This window comes from Chanodichthys erythropterus, chromosome 22 (assembly GCF_024489055.1).
Source record: "Chanodichthys erythropterus isolate Z2021 chromosome 22, ASM2448905v1, whole genome shotgun sequence".
Classification (NCBI taxonomy): Eukaryota; Metazoa; Chordata; class Actinopteri; order Cypriniformes; family Xenocyprididae; genus Chanodichthys; species Chanodichthys erythropterus.
In genome coordinates, this window is record NC_090242.1 from 9213758 (window position 1) to 9229575 (window position 15818).

The 15818-nt window shown below is 37.9% G+C and overlaps 1 protein-coding gene across 1 annotated transcript; it reads right to left on the reverse strand.

Annotated features, from left to right (window-relative positions):
• Positions 1-267: 267 nt before the first annotated feature.
• On the reverse strand, positions 268-14466 carry cct6a (chaperonin containing TCP1, subunit 6A (zeta 1)). The gene is made up of 14 exons (XM_067375460.1): positions 14247-14466; positions 11883-11946; positions 10295-10429; positions 10036-10209; positions 7860-7963; positions 7658-7768; positions 7408-7567; positions 7229-7311; positions 4222-4318; positions 4001-4148; positions 3473-3606; positions 2441-2543; positions 2050-2122; positions 268-593 (listed from the first exon to the last, which is right to left on the reverse strand). Exons 1-14 carry the CDS (start codon positions 14381-14383, stop codon positions 521-523), a joined length of 1596 nt encoding a protein of 531 aa, XP_067231561.1. The 5' UTR covers positions 14384-14466; the 3' UTR covers positions 268-520.
• Positions 14467-15818: the final 1352 nt, after the last annotated feature.

The following is a 15818-nucleotide window of genomic DNA, read 5'->3' on the forward strand; positions in this document are numbered from 1 at the left end:
TTCAGATTAACAAAAACTCGTGCATGTAAACATACCTATGGTTTCTGTGAGAACTGGAACTTGCAGTGATGTGATGTGATGTTTCCATTTTTTTTTTATGTAATGCATGTCATATTCCACCATATCGCACATTGTCTTTTCTCCCATTCACAGTAACAGTAGTGAACGGTCTTTCTATGTACTGTATACACACACACACACACAAATCAATATTCTTGATTTGACTAGAAATAGCTCATGCTTAATTCACACAAAGAAAGCAAAACGTTTAATGGGTACAAAACAAAGTGTATTGCAATTCAGTGCTTATGCAACAATTTCTTAAATAAACCAACTGATTGGAGGGGAGCAACGTTTCCTAGGGTCATAAAAATGGACAAAACTGGTTGGGTACAGAGAACGAGCAGACAAACATGTTGACAACAGCCTAGAATTGTAGTCTTGAGTCCAGGTGGGATAACTGCAGAGATCTGGGTGGTCGTCTCCTCTTCTTTGACACAGTGGCTTTCTTTATGGTGGACTATCCTTTGAGTGAAGACAACCCAGCCCTCATGATCTCATCAACCAGGAGGATGTTACTGGCAATTACAGTGCTGTCAGATGAGAGAGAAGAGATGAGACTGATGCCAGAACCTTTTTTCATTTTTGTTGTGCATTTAATTTAGTTTTTCAGCCATTTAGACTCCTCATGTGCGTGGCGCGTTTTCATTTTTGCTTTAAGTTAGTAGCTGTCGGTCATGTGAAGTATGTTTCTGCATTGTGTGGCGTGTGTGACTCGAATGCTTCACGGTATAAAAAGCTGCTGTTGGTTAATTAAGATTACACCGAAACTCGTACTGTCGACTGTGATCATTTCCTGTTTTATGGGTGTCTTTGATGCACTTTGATCACGGTCACTATGGTTACAGGTGACGGCAAGCACAAGAATAGAATACGGGCGTGTGACTCATTCGTTCATAGTCCTTAATGTCTGCCTCGTTCCATGAAGTTTGTTACAGTTACGTTTGATCACTTAAATTCACATTATTTCTAATGAAACATGCCACAAGTGCTGAATAACTCGTATCTGATGAATTAAAACTGTGCTGTTTTACTTGGTCAAAACATTCAGACTAAAACACATCTGAGTGTGTTGAAAGTTGTTATAACATCATTCTACTTGTTGCACACCGCAGTAATCTAGATTGATATTAGAATATCATAAAAGCTGGATGACTTGTGCTGATTAATTCCATGAACTTAATTTTAAAATATATTGTATGGTGGAAAATATAGAAGAAAAAAAAAAAAAAGCTCTTTCTGATTATGCTGTGTTAACCACTTGACAAAATAGTGTTGTCTCTGAGAAATGGTACAAACATGTCTCTGTAAATAAAAAAAGATTTATAACCATGCTGTGCTATACAACAATTAGTTTTCTGTTGATCCAAACACTTGCTCACCTGTCTAATTAAACATATGGCAAATTAAAGCGCCTTTGGTTTTCCATGGTTTCTACAGAAGTCAAGGGTAGCGTGGATTTAACGTCACTGTCAGACGGTGCAATGACACAGGTAAACTATTCTATTAAATCCACAGATAAACTATTTTAACCATTCTTGGAAACATTTGAGATAATGTGCGGAGCAAATATTGGGCTGATTATTTTGAATTAGTCCATAGAGGCAGAAATCATTATCACGATTATAATACGATTAATCGTGCAGCCCTATGCCAGTTTATTTTGACACCCATTCACTTGTAGATCATGCTAACCACAGGTAAAACCTATACATGCCGCATTCTCCATACCATGGTAAAAAGGTATATAACTAAATGGCTTTATAAAACTATAGTATTCAGTAGCTCCTGGTGTTAATCCGGCCCTGATATATGGAGGGAGGATGAAAAGAAAATGCCATCAAAACTTTTCTGAAGATGGTCAGTTCCCTTCATAGACACTCAAACACAGATGATGGTGTCTGACTGCATTATCTATAGATGAACAGCCATGCTGATAAGAGGAAGAGTGTTACCAGTCCTGCACTACAGAAGAGGAACAGATCTCACCAGGAGTGAAGCAGCTGCTTTTTCACACAGTAGTTATCCCACACACCGGCCTCTGCCGCAACCATCGGTTCACCTGCAAACAAGACAACACTGATGTTAGACCAGACACAAATCAACTGAAGGATGCAGATGTTCCCTTCCAAAATACTACCACAAGTACCTGAAATAAGCTCACAGACATTCATGTTTAACACACACATATGTAGGGATGTGCCTGAAGCCGAATAATTTATTTGGAACGGGCACCCCTGATTTACAGCATTAGAAAAATTTTACATCTTAAACATTGATTTTACAAAAGAAAAAGAAAAAAAAACATTAAGCTATTTCAGAGCTAAAAATTGAGATTTTGAAAAATAATTGAGCGCTATTTTGAGAGATGGTCACATGCCTGTGTTCAGGTCCACTCCCACCAGTTCTCCAGTCTCTTTTAATTCACTCTGCAGCTTCACAAGAGTCTCTTGAGGGTCGTAGCCTGAATTCTGAGCCAGAACCTTTGAGAAGGAGATAAATGATTAAGTCAAAGGCACTTTTACACACAAAAAGCTTGTTGATTCAAGTGATTTATATTGTGCACACTAGCTTTGTCACGATACTGGATTTTCCAACTTCGATACCTTGAAAAATATCAATATTTTGATACAGTTTTCGATACCACAGGGAAAACTGCCTTATATACACTGCCATACAGATCATTAGTTATCTCAGTTTGTAAATACAATATAAATACAATACAATAACGAGACAAAATAAACAGCTTAAGTTTTTTCAGGTGGGTCCAACAGTATATTCAGGTAAGAAATACTACCGAAATTAATCAAAATGTAAAATACCACTGGATAGATTTAATTGTAAAAGTTAAATACAAATTAATGCTTAAAATTAAAGTTACAAAAGTTATTCAGTCAAGAGCAGCGAGTGATTTTCTCAGCAGGTTTATTAGGCTGATGTCACTTTAAGAGTTGATGCACGGATCCAATATACTGTTACACAACATGCATTTTCAACTATTTATTCGAAAACTGACTGTGTCAGAATACCCGCCCAGACATAACTATGTATTTGACTGTTTAAGTTCAATAAGCCACGAAAAAGAAGTCAATTTGTTCTCGGGACCTGTTTGAGAGGCGGCTTTATGTGAGCGCCACTTATATCGATAGATCAGTGGTGCGCACACTATGAGTGTGAGCGCGAAACCTGCGGGAACGAGTAAAATTATTTGCAATACAAGCACTATTCAACCACGAGACGAGGAGTGAGGTGGCGGCGTGCGACAATTTGCCATCAGAAAGAAGAAAGCAAGTATGCACAGCTGGTATCAGTGTATCCATACTGCAGAAAAGGAGTATTGGAACCGTTCAGTATCAACATATATCAAAATATCAAAATATCAAAATATCGATTTCCATGGTTTTTCCAGTACCTTAGGGATGATGAGGAGGGCATCAGCAAACGCCTGCACACCCAGCTGGGCCCGACCCTTTACTTTGGGCTTATGTTTAACCAAAGCATCAGCCAAAGCCACCTCGAACGCACCGCCCCCAGCCACAACACAACCTGCAAACACAGAACAACATGAGAAAACCAGCACCAAACATCTAAGAAATGTCACCATACCCCTAAAACAACTAATGGAAATGCTAACTAGATATCCCAAGAGGCAATATATACTTTCATGGGCAATGAAAGTGTTTAAGGAATATGAAAATTTATATGCTTATGTCGTAATCATCCATATAGAACAAGTGTATGCTAAAACTAGTCTTATGATGTATTAACTACACAGGAAGATTGGCAAATAAACATTTCACGAAGAAACATGGGGAGTTAGTGGAGCACTAGAGATTCTTAATATTCCCAAGTGATAGTTCTTCAGTGTGAAATGTAATATATTCTTAACTTCTCAGTTATATTCATCAACATATTCTAATGTTTGAAGGTTGTCTCCTACCATCTTCAATGGCGTTTTTGACCGCCCTGAGCCCGTCTCTAACCGCATCTTTGATCTGTGTCAGGGTGTGCTTGTTGGGCCCTTTCACCAGCAGGGTCACGGAGCGAGGGTTACCACACTTCTCAATGAAGGTGAATTTCTCCTCTCCCTAATACAAAAAGCCAAACATAAGTGACAATGAACTGACTTTCAGACTGTTTTTCAGAGTTCTGGTCACTCACCAGCGTGTGCTCGTACACAAGCCCAGCGTATCCCAAACAATCAGGCGTCAGATCGTCCACAGAGTTCATCGCTACCCCACCGCACGCCAGACACAGCCTTATGGGAAGAGAACACATTTTCAATAGTAAGAGGGGAAAATGGATATTGACAATAAATGTAATAAATGTAGAAACTTCTAGGGCTGCCCCTGACTAAAGATCTTAATGGTCGACTATTAGTCGTTCATTTAAGCCATTAGTCCACTAATCACTTGCCGCAAAGCACCGGCAAAAGTAGGCTAATGACTATGAATGTGTCTGGAAAAAAATATCAAGGAGACATTGTAATTATTAATAATTTCTGCAAAGATGAAGTTGACGGTGCGGACTCATCTCTGCAGTACAGTGAACACGAAGTGCACCTTTCATACAGATTACATAAGCAGAGAGTATTTTTCGATTTGAATTGGTTGGTTTAAAAGTAGACATTTCAAGCTTTCTATAGATATATTCCTCATGTCTGTGATGCAAGTAGCTATTCGCCGAGTTTCGGTTCATTTTTGTGACACGCTCCAGTTCAGGGAGACGGCAGAAAACGCAATCCTTTTTATTTTGTTTTATTTTACAAAAGGCACAAAGTTCTCGTTAATCTGAGTTTACACAAATAAAAGTATAACAATAAAACAATCTCTTCTCTTCTGTGTCACTCTCATTCGTTTACATCCAGAACTTTCCAGGTTCTACGTCAGAATGCAGACTCATTATTGGCAGGCTCATGCTGATCACGTGATCAGCTTTGGCCAATACTGAGCCAGCATTCGGACGTAGGGCTGGGTATCGTTCAAAAATTTTCGATACCGAGACGATACCGATACCTTGACTTCGATACCGATACCTAAACGATACCTTTTTCGATACCAATTTTATAAAATCTGTTTAAACAAGATTACATAAGCTCAAAAAAAAAAATCTTTGGTTTTATATTTTAACTTTGTTGACTTTTTTTCAGACTCAAAGACTCCTGAGCCACTGCGGGGAATAAAAAAAGCACAAATTAACAAAATTTACCCAACACAATAAATCAGTGCAAATAGTTTTAATACAGTTTAGCTTTCAGTGCAAAAATTCAGTATGTGAGGCTCTTTTTAAATCACTCAGCAATTGTTCTTCAAAAAATTTATTATTATTAACAAGATCAAAGCGGAAGTAAGAGTGACGCAAGTTCGTTGCGTCTTACCGTGAAATAAGAGTTCTGTGTCTTTATTAAAATCAACACATTAATGATTCATCTCTCATCCACCCGCAATTAATTTGAATGTTATTATTTTATTACTTGGCCCGACCCACAGATTATCCGCAGTATCAGGAGGACGCTGATACCTCTTTTTCAGCAGAATTGTTCGCGTTCTGGAGCCAGAGGCCGAGCCTGTCACGAACCGGTCGCGTGTTTCCATAGACTTGAGGGACGAACGCTGATGTAAAGCTGCTGTGTGTTGTACCTGTCCATAACTAGTCTAAAAAACATTGCGCGACACTTTTGTTTTCTGTTAACAGTATCTGTAGTGAACCGGCTGCTCACATAAACAGCCGTTTCTCACCCGTCCATTCGGAGATAAACTGAAAACGAAACCGTTGATTCACTCGCCCTCTCGCACATAGGGTCTCTCTCGCACGTATAGCTTTATATATTTAGATATAAATAATAATGTAGCGCATTTCTCCGCCCCTCTACTCGGCTCCATTCTGAGGTACCGAAATTTGGTACCGAATGACAAGACACTTTTCGATACTCGATAGTATCGAGGCAGTTCGATCGGTACCTAAAAAGTATCGAGTTCGGTACCCAGCCCTATTCGGACGTAAACACTGAAGCCTTCATTGTGATTACTACATAAATATAAATGACAGGGAAGAGAAGAGATTGTTGAATAAAGTGGTTATTTTTGTTTTGTTTTTGTGCACAAAACGTATTCTCGTCTCTTCATAACATTAAGGTTGAACCACTGCAGTCACATCACTGCACACACAGTGACTGTTTTAATGATGTCTTTAGTACCTTTCTGGACCTTGAAAGTGTTGATTATATTGCTATCTATGGACAAGTCATACACCTCTTGGATTTCATCAAAAATACCTTAATTTGTGAAAACAAATTAATAAAAAAAAAAAAAAAAAAAAAAGGACCAAGAATCCTTTTGGAATCGGATCATGAAGTGCCTAAAGATTTCATTTCCCACCCCTAGATAAGATACACATATTGCCTGTATTTCAACTAAAGTCTACTAAAATGTGATTCCAATTTTTTTCCTCACATCACAATATAATATTGATATCGTCTGGACAGTGGAAAATATTGTGATATGAATTTTAGGTTATATCACCCACCCCTATCAAACTTTGTGCATTTATGTCCTTGTTCCCGCTCTATGACCTTAACTATTAGCTGCAAAATCCCAGAAATATAGAAATAACTTCAAAAATAGAATCCTTCATTGTGTCGCGGCTGGTTAGGACGGTCTTATCGGTCATTTTGTACCCAAAGCTCTTGAAATTTACATTTTCCTGACATGTTTGCCTTAGTTAACAGGTACAGGTGACTGCATTTGACTTAAGTTGATGAGCAGGAAGGGAATAAAATGTTGCTAAAAAAAAGCCTAATCATAAAAATTTGCAACACAACGCAATAAAAAACAAATGCACTGTAGAAAAATTACATTTTGATAAATGGAAGCTAGAATCTAAATTTAAATCTCTGATATTCCATCACTTGGACAAAAAAAAATTTCAATGTCCGGAATAGACCTTCTAAAATTCCATGATATTCCAGAAATCCCATGACCCGTGGAAACCCTGTTTATTTTATTTCAGTCTACAAAAATGTTTTTTGACCAATAGTTTTAGACTTAATTTAGGAAAATAACCTTGATTTATACACAAGGAATATCAATCAGTCAAGCAAAACAAAAAAAACTTCAGTATCGGAATCAAACCGGTCTCGGAGCACCCCTCCCTAACATTATTCTCTTACCTTTCCATGTTCCGCCTCTTCGCTCGGCGCAACGCTACAATGCCCTCTTTGGCCAAAGCATCCAGAGAAAATGGATCAATACCCTGTAGAAAATAAACATTTTTTGATTCATTTAACTAAGCAATTTAACAAGCTGTAAAAGTTAAATCTTTATTCCACAGACTAAAATCATACATTACCTTCTGATTGATGACCACAAAGCCCTTCTTAGTATCTGCACACACTTTATTCTTTAGATCGATTATTTTCATCACACGATCCTCGATGAACTTCCTCTCAGCCTTCACCAGCTTGTCTCTCTCATCTGCGCTCTTGTAGAAGAACCCAGAGTTCACTTCGCTGTGAAAACAGCCGATTATTTAATTACACAGATAATTAGCAGCACCCAGTAACCTACTGTAATTACAAATAAACATGTGTAAAGCCTACGTTTTCTCATATTCCAAAGAAACGTTGCAGGTGAGAATAAAAGCGTCCTCCACCCTCTTCTTCATGTCAGGATGTCTGGCTCCATGGTCCAGCACCAATCCACTGATCAGTCTAAGCACAAATAAACACAAACAGTTGTACGTTTTCCTTTAAGGTAAGCCTGCAATCCACACAAGAGAGGAAGCCATTCTCTGAGTCTTACTGTGTATCACTGTCAGTTTTGTGTTTCATCTCCATGATCTCCACCATGTAGAGGTCGATGGGCTCGTTTGGCTTCCTGATAGTCAGAACAGCGTCCACCACAGCCTGAAGTAAAAGCACACACGCGTTACAGACGGACCAAATGTGAACGTACTGGGGAAAGATGTCCTATCTAATTAATACTGATCATATTAAAAGGGGTCATGAAATGCATTTTCAGATCTTTGTGTTTCTGGAGATTAGCTTGTGAAGTTAGTAAAGATTTTGCACCAATTAAATTTGTAAAAATCATTTTCCATAAGGCCGTTACATCTTTCAGAAACGCACATAAATGCCCAATGCGGTGATTGGCAAACTGTACCACAGTATGCTTGATGTCATATGTTTGATCCCAATTCAGAAAAAAAAAAAAAAAAACGTGTCGTAACCAAATTTTAATCTGTATATAGTTCTAAAAATATTAAAGCTGCAAGCAGCGATGAACATGTTTGTACCATGTTGAACACTTGCATATTTTAAAATTATGCTAGGAGTGCATGAGTGTTAAACACTTCACTTCCTGTTGCCAGTTGGTGGCGTTATGACAATAACTGAATATTTGTATGTAAGATCTTGCTCTCTAATCAAATCTTGCCGTACTTTGATGTCAAAATATAATTTTATGTTCTGCAAAAGAAAGAATGTTGGAAAGCAAACTGTTTTGGTCTGTAAATATCCAAATATCAATTCAGATGCAGTTTCTGAAAGAAAAAAAAAATAAAAATCATGGCCCTTGTAGCCTTAAAGTTGTGTAATAAATTGTTTAATCAAAATATTTTTATTCTCTAAAGCTCCTTTTAATCATATGTTTAATACTTTTCTCATTTAAGACAAAAATGATTTTAAATGATCTTTTGGGGGTCATTTCTCTGCCAAATTTGATAAGATCAATTTGTAATTAATTAATTACATGTAATTAATCACTTGACAGCCCTAATGTTTACACGTGGTTATGCAGCACACACGCAGTGTTGGAAATCAACCATTTGAAGTAAAAGTAAAAGGCTTTCTAAAATCCAATTAATTCATAAATAGGAATTATTTACTGTATTTTGAAGTGATAAATGCCTTTTTTTTTTTTTCTTTTTTTTTTTAAGTTAAAAGTTTCCAACAAAATCAGTATTTTATCTGGTCGGTATTGAAAAGTCAGTTAGCAATTTTGCGCAAAATGTGATTTCCGTTATGTTATTCTGTCATGTTTTCTCCCAAACGCGACAAACGCCAGTCTCCTTTCTCTGCAGAATGTGATATATCCGCTCAACCAATCACAGCGCACTATTCCACGCACTGTAAACAGTAATGGCGGCGCTCTGAATACACCTGGCATCCTAGTTTTCCTTATCTGCTATGTACTTTGTAATCAACAAAAACAGCATTGATGAACCTGTGGTGGTTTCTGCAGTGGGGAAGAAACCTAATCATGGAAATGTAATCATTTACATGAGGAGATTCAGAAGATGAGGCACTCGACTCGGAGGAGGAAAAATGCAGCTGTTGCTTGTTCCACGACAGCATGACTCGTTGAATTCATTTTGGGAGCGACGACTGAATGTATTTTTAGTCAAATGCCTGTATATAAGATTAGTATCAACAAAATTCAGAGGCTGTCATATATGTGAATCAACTTTTTGTTGTGTATTTTCAATATGAAAAATAACTTTAATAATTGATGGATTAATTGCATTTTGAGTTTTTATAATGAAAAATAATGAAAAAAATTGAAAAATCAAAATCTAGATTAGAATTTTTAAATGTTTTTATAACCAAAAGATGCTATGTGAAAGTTTGAAACAGAAAATAGTGGTTTTCATTTTGCCACTTTCTTGGTAAAGAAAACACATTTTTACTCAAATTAATCAAAATGGATTTATACATATATACATATATATATATAAATAAATAAAACTGGGGCATTTACTTAAAGAAACTTGCAGTGTTTTTATTGTAGCGTAACCTCTAATGTGTGTAAATACCAAAGACATTTTAATTTTCCATTTCATGACCCCATTGAAGACAATGCCAACTTACTGTGATACAGTGACATGCAATCAATCCTTTTTCTTCCATGTTAAAATGACTTTCTGTCCTAACATGTTATCTGGCATGAACACAGTGTTAGACATTCAAACGTTTCTCACCTCTGTCAGTAAATCAGCCAGCTCCACATGGACCTTGGTTCTGAGTGAGGTCCTCGCTACATGGATGAGAGTCTCTCTGTCCATCTCCTTCATGACCTTCACCTCTTCCAGCACCTCGAGGGCTTTTTCCTTCGCAGCCTCAAATCCCTCAGCAATTACTCTGGGGTGAAGACCCTTCAGACAAGAAAAAGACTGGTTTAAAGGGGAACATGACTTCTAACTTAAGAAAAACTTAGAAATATGAGAAGCGCGTGTAAACCTCAGAAACATAGAGGTCGGCCTGCTTGAGGAGTTCTCCAATGATGAGCACATTAGATGTTGTGCCATCTCCCGTGATGTCATCCTGGGCCGTGGCCACCTTGGCAATCAATGAAGCAGTGGGATGCTGGATTTGCTGAAAAAAAAAAAAAAAAAAAAAAAAGAAAAAAAAAAAACATGCCTTTTCAAAGAGTGGCTTGAATAACAGGGAATTAATAGTGTTTTACAGACCAAAAAAGGAAATAATAATGCACAGACAAATACACAATATGTTACAGCACCTGAGAGATCACCATCCAGAGATTCAAGCCCAGCCCAATAAATATATGAACATAGGAATTATCAAACTCTAGAGAGGAGCATTTATATAAATACCTAGTTCAGTCATTAAACTCTAGAGGGCACAGGCTGATGGGCCTTTGCAAGCAATCTGCAAGAAATCGCATCATTATTGCATGGCACAAGCTGATTGGCCTCTGCTGATCCTGCAGCCAATGAGATTGCTTGCTCTACATTTAAAGGGGACCTATAATGCCCCTTTTCACAAGATGTAATATCAGTCTCTGGTGTCTCCAGAATGTGTGTGTGAAGTTTCAGCTCAAAATCCCCCACAGATCATTTATTATAGCTTGTCAAATTTGCCTCTATTTGGGTGTGAGCAAAAACACGCCGTTTTTGTGTGTGTCCCTTTAAATGCAAATGAGCTGCTCCTCCCCGCCCCCTTTCCAGAAGAGGGCGGAGCTTTAACAGCTCAACAACAACAAAGCTGGAGAATCTCACGCAGCCAAAATGAGGATTGTCGGTAACTGCATTAGAACTGGTACACCGTTTTGGCTTGTGAAAACAAAATGGCAGTGACAAATTTTATAAATAAAGTTACGAATTACAGAGTCATATTTCTACTCCAATTCGTTTTTTTTTTTTTTTTTTTTTTCAAATATAAACATTTAAATCACGGCTATCATAACTGATTTATTAAAACATGCATTAAATATTGAAGAATATTAATGAATATATAACAGTGCATAGCTATATTTATCAGAATGCTTTCTAGAGCACTTTTCTAGCTGACTAATGAGTTTATGGTCACTGAATATGTTTTTCTGAGGTAAATGTGACGTCACGTGACATTGAAGCTGTTTTATTGAGTCTTTCCGAGGTTGAAACACTGAGCGATTACACGAGACATGATACAGATTTCAGTAAGTTGTACTGTATATTTTAACATACCTTCAGATGTTCATGTTTATTGCGCTGTAACTGGTATTAAAGCGGAGGAGAGGATGATCACATGCTTCTCTTTAACTGAGGCGCTAAAGCGATCCGTCACGCCACATTAAACAGCGCCAAAACGGTATTTATTTTTTGAATCTCATAATAAGATGGACGTCATTTGAAATCTAAGACTTTCATATCAAAAGTAACAGATTATTGTGATTTATTGAATGGGAGGAGCTACATATTCTGCTCATTCATCAACTGAAAACAGACTAGACTAATCGATTCTTGGGATTTAAGAACCGATATCGGTTCGTAAAAATGAGAATAGATTAAAATCGAGAAATCAATATTTTAAGTAAATCCCTTACCATCTCATGCAGCAGAACATTCCCATCTTTGGTGAGCTTGATGTCTCCTGCACCAGACACAAGCCTGTGAAAGGAACAGAACAACTCGTTAGGGGTTTAATAGATAAAAAGATCAGGTGCAACACGCACAACAAACATGACATCGCTCCATGCAGCATTCACTTTATTCACTTAGCTCCAGTCTTTGATGATGATTGGCTGGGCCGTATTCAAAGCCATTGTAAAATACTCTATAAACACACACCTGTGGCCTCCTTCACCCATACTGCACCACTGCGTCTGTGTGCTTCTGCTGAACTACATTGCTTGGTGAAAGATTTGGCCTATAATTAAATGAAATCTTGCTAGATATGTTGCAATTTTTATAAAAGCAGTAGGCCCAGTGAAGGCGTGGTTTACAGTGATTTTAGAACAGCTAAAGACCATGACACAGCAAAACGACGTCAAAGAACTAGCAGTGATGTGCTGTCGCCTCACATCAGCAGCGTCTGGGTCACAAGATGCATTTGAACAAATGGAAGAGGACAGCCAAAGGCCAACGAAAAAGTATGTTCTGTGCCCGTGTGAGATGAAATAACAGTAGTCTGTATTCAGCATTAAAAAAGGAACCTGGAAGTAGGACCGATGATATGCAGCGCTTCCCCATGTGGCAGTTCCAGCTTTAAAGTAGCATTTTTTGCACATTTTAGATAATTATGTGCTATTCTTGACCTAATGCATCCTCATGTGAATATAAACAGACCTAAACCTTGATCCCAGGACACACCAAGCCGACGTCAAAGAACTAGCGGTGGTGAAAAAACACATCAAAAGGACTAAAGGTGACTCAACTAGCACATGCCTTCTGTGCCTGTGCGCAAGTAAACGTTTCTTAAACTCGGCATGAAACGGAAGTTTCATCCCGACATCAGATCTAAAATATAAACACTTATAACAGGCTTACAATAGTGAATCATGATAAGACAAAAACACTGAATTTTCATTGTCAATTCTGAACAAGAAAATAAATAAGTAAATAAATGTACATTTTAAGTTGCAATGAAACAGGCTTTCCTTCCCTAAATGGCTTCGCGAACAAGAAAAAAAAAATTGAGTATGATTTAAAGGATTAGTTCAGCCAAAATTCTGTCATTTATTATTCACCCTCGTGTCGTTCCACACCCGTAAGACCTTTGTTAATCTTCAGAACACAAATTAAGATATTTTTGATGAAATCCGATGGCTCAGTGAGGCCTGAGCAAATGACATTTCCTCTCTCAAGATCCATTAATGCACTAAAAACATATTTAAATCAGTTCATGTGAGTACAGTGGTTCAATATTAATATTATAAAGAGCCAAAATAACAACTTATTTTGTGATGGCCGATTTCAAAACACTGCTTCAGGAAGATTCAGAGCACTAATGAATCAGTGTGTCGTATCATGATTCGGATCGCGTGTCAAACTGCCAACGGCTGAAATCACGTGACTTTGGCGCTCCGAACAGCAGATTCGATACACTGATTCATTTATGATCCGAATCTTCCTGAAGCAGTGTTTTGAAATCGGCCATCACTAAATAAGTTGTTATTTTGGCTCTTTATAATATTAATATTGAACCACTTTACTCACATGAACTGATTTAAATATGTTTTTAGTACCTTCATGGATCTTGAGAGAGGAAATGTCATTGCTGGCTACCTTAATTTGTCATCCGAAGATTTACGAAGGTCTTACGGGTGTGGAACGACATGAGGGTGAATAATAAATTAAAGAAATTTCATTTTTGGGTGAACTAACCCTTTAATTTAGTCCATCGAGTATTTACTGAATCATTGTCGTTTGATCAGAGTGATTGACAGGTGGCCCCGCCCTCAGGGCTGCAAGAGGATGGAGTTTTGATGAAAGATGTACACATAAATAAATACAAAAAGTGCACAAATAACATTAAGTACTGCAATATTCAACAAAAATTGAATTTTTAATTTTTATTTCATGTCGACTTTAATACGACACTTTTTTTTTCATCTTTTCTTTAGTTCATGCGTGCTTGGATTAAAATGGCTGGATTCAATTAAAAAGTTGGTGAAACCCAAAGATGCATTAAATCACGCCACAGAATATAAAGAATCGAGCTCCAGATGAGGTTTACTGCCACGATGAGTTGACAACCCTGATGCTAACTTCTTGACAACCACAGAGGATCAAAACACTTTCATTTAACAAACAGATTCTCCGAGCATTAAAACACTGTATCTGTCATGTCTCACGGCGGGGAGACCGTCAGTAATCCCGGAGCACATGTCGATCTGACCGGTTAACCGTTAGCTGATTATTGTGCGACACGCACGTGCTAACAAAGCGGCTATCGCTCACAAACTCACATTTTCATCGTTCCCTTCGGCCCCAGGTTACTCTTCAGCACATCCTGAAGCCCGCGAGCGGCGCTGATGTTCACGGCCAGAGCCGCGTGAGCCCTGGCGACCTCCGCTTTCGGGTTTAGAGACTTTATCGCGGACATTCTGCTGAAGACCAGGGCAGCTTCACGGGACAGAGGAAGAGAAGCTAGCGTACAGGCTTCTGGAAGCTTCAACGCCTCTTCTTCTTCTTCGGTGGGGTTTCGCAGTAGTTCAGGATTATTGCATTACTGCCACCTGCTGTTCTACATACGCTAGTGATTGGGCGTTTCCGTGAAGCTTCGAATCTTTTGTTTCGAATCAGTAGTTCGGAGCGCGCGTCTGCCGAAGTCACGTGATTTCAGTAAACGAGGCTTACTAACGGTTCACCGCTGGGGGGCGATGATCTCTCTATGAACCGATTCTCTGAGATGGCGAATCATTGAACAAGTATCTATGGTTTTTACCTGATTTCTGATCAGTTTTATACATTTGTAGACGTTTTAATGAGAAATTAGTATAATTAAAGGGAATAATAGTAGTTAATAGTCTCAAACAAGCCCTGAAAATTAATAAAAGAACACATATTATACAGACACTTGATAATTAATCTTATCAGATGATTAGTTAATTGCATTTGGTAGATTTTATTTTCATTAAAACATTTGCAATTGGTTTGTAAAAGGTGTTTTTTGTTGCATTACACAGTTCTGACCAGCAGGGGTCACCAGCGTGTCGCGTTTCGAACGCTTCGAAACAGTGAATCATTTTACGAAGCAATTGATTCAATTGATTCGAAGCTTTGAAAAGCTTCGTTTCTCGCATCACTAGTTCTGCTAAAGTCTGTTTATTTTAAAGTGTCCAGTCCAGTCTTTTTGAAAAGGAAAATAAATTCAATAGACACATCCTCCCTTGTAAACTGCCTGCACAATGAGGTTTAAAATTGTTCTCTATTCGTCTCTATTAATTTCAGTAAATTTCAACTATGATGTAAGAATATTTTAAACTCACACGTCCCATTCAGGCCTGCTTATTATTACTATCTTTATATCTTAAATACTCTGCTTTGTAGTAGGCCTATAAATGTCTCCCTATTACTGCATTATTCCACCAGTTGCTTTGATTTATTTTCCTTCACACTATTATAGTCTTAAATGGACTTTGTTGAGACACACCCCATATGAGCAAGGCTGCGTCCGAAAACTTAATATGGCTGCCTTCAGAGGACGCATTCCATGGAGGCATCAAGGCACGTCCGAATCCAATGTTATCTTCACTGTCTCCTGAGAAACCTTCATCTGATGGATTTTTGAAGGCAGCATAGATGTATGATATGCATATATGTATCATAGAGCAAGTTTATCTTTTGCACATGTTTTAGGTCCTGTCAGTTTTAACATTCAAGCCATTTTATACTATTCGAGTGTGGAAGAGAATTCAGTTCTCTTCCACATCTATTTGTGCTTGAACAGACACAATTATGTCAAAAAACCCGTCACTGTGAGTATCCTCGTAAACACAGTTGCTTATTGCTTACGTGAACTCATGCGGTTGCTAGGG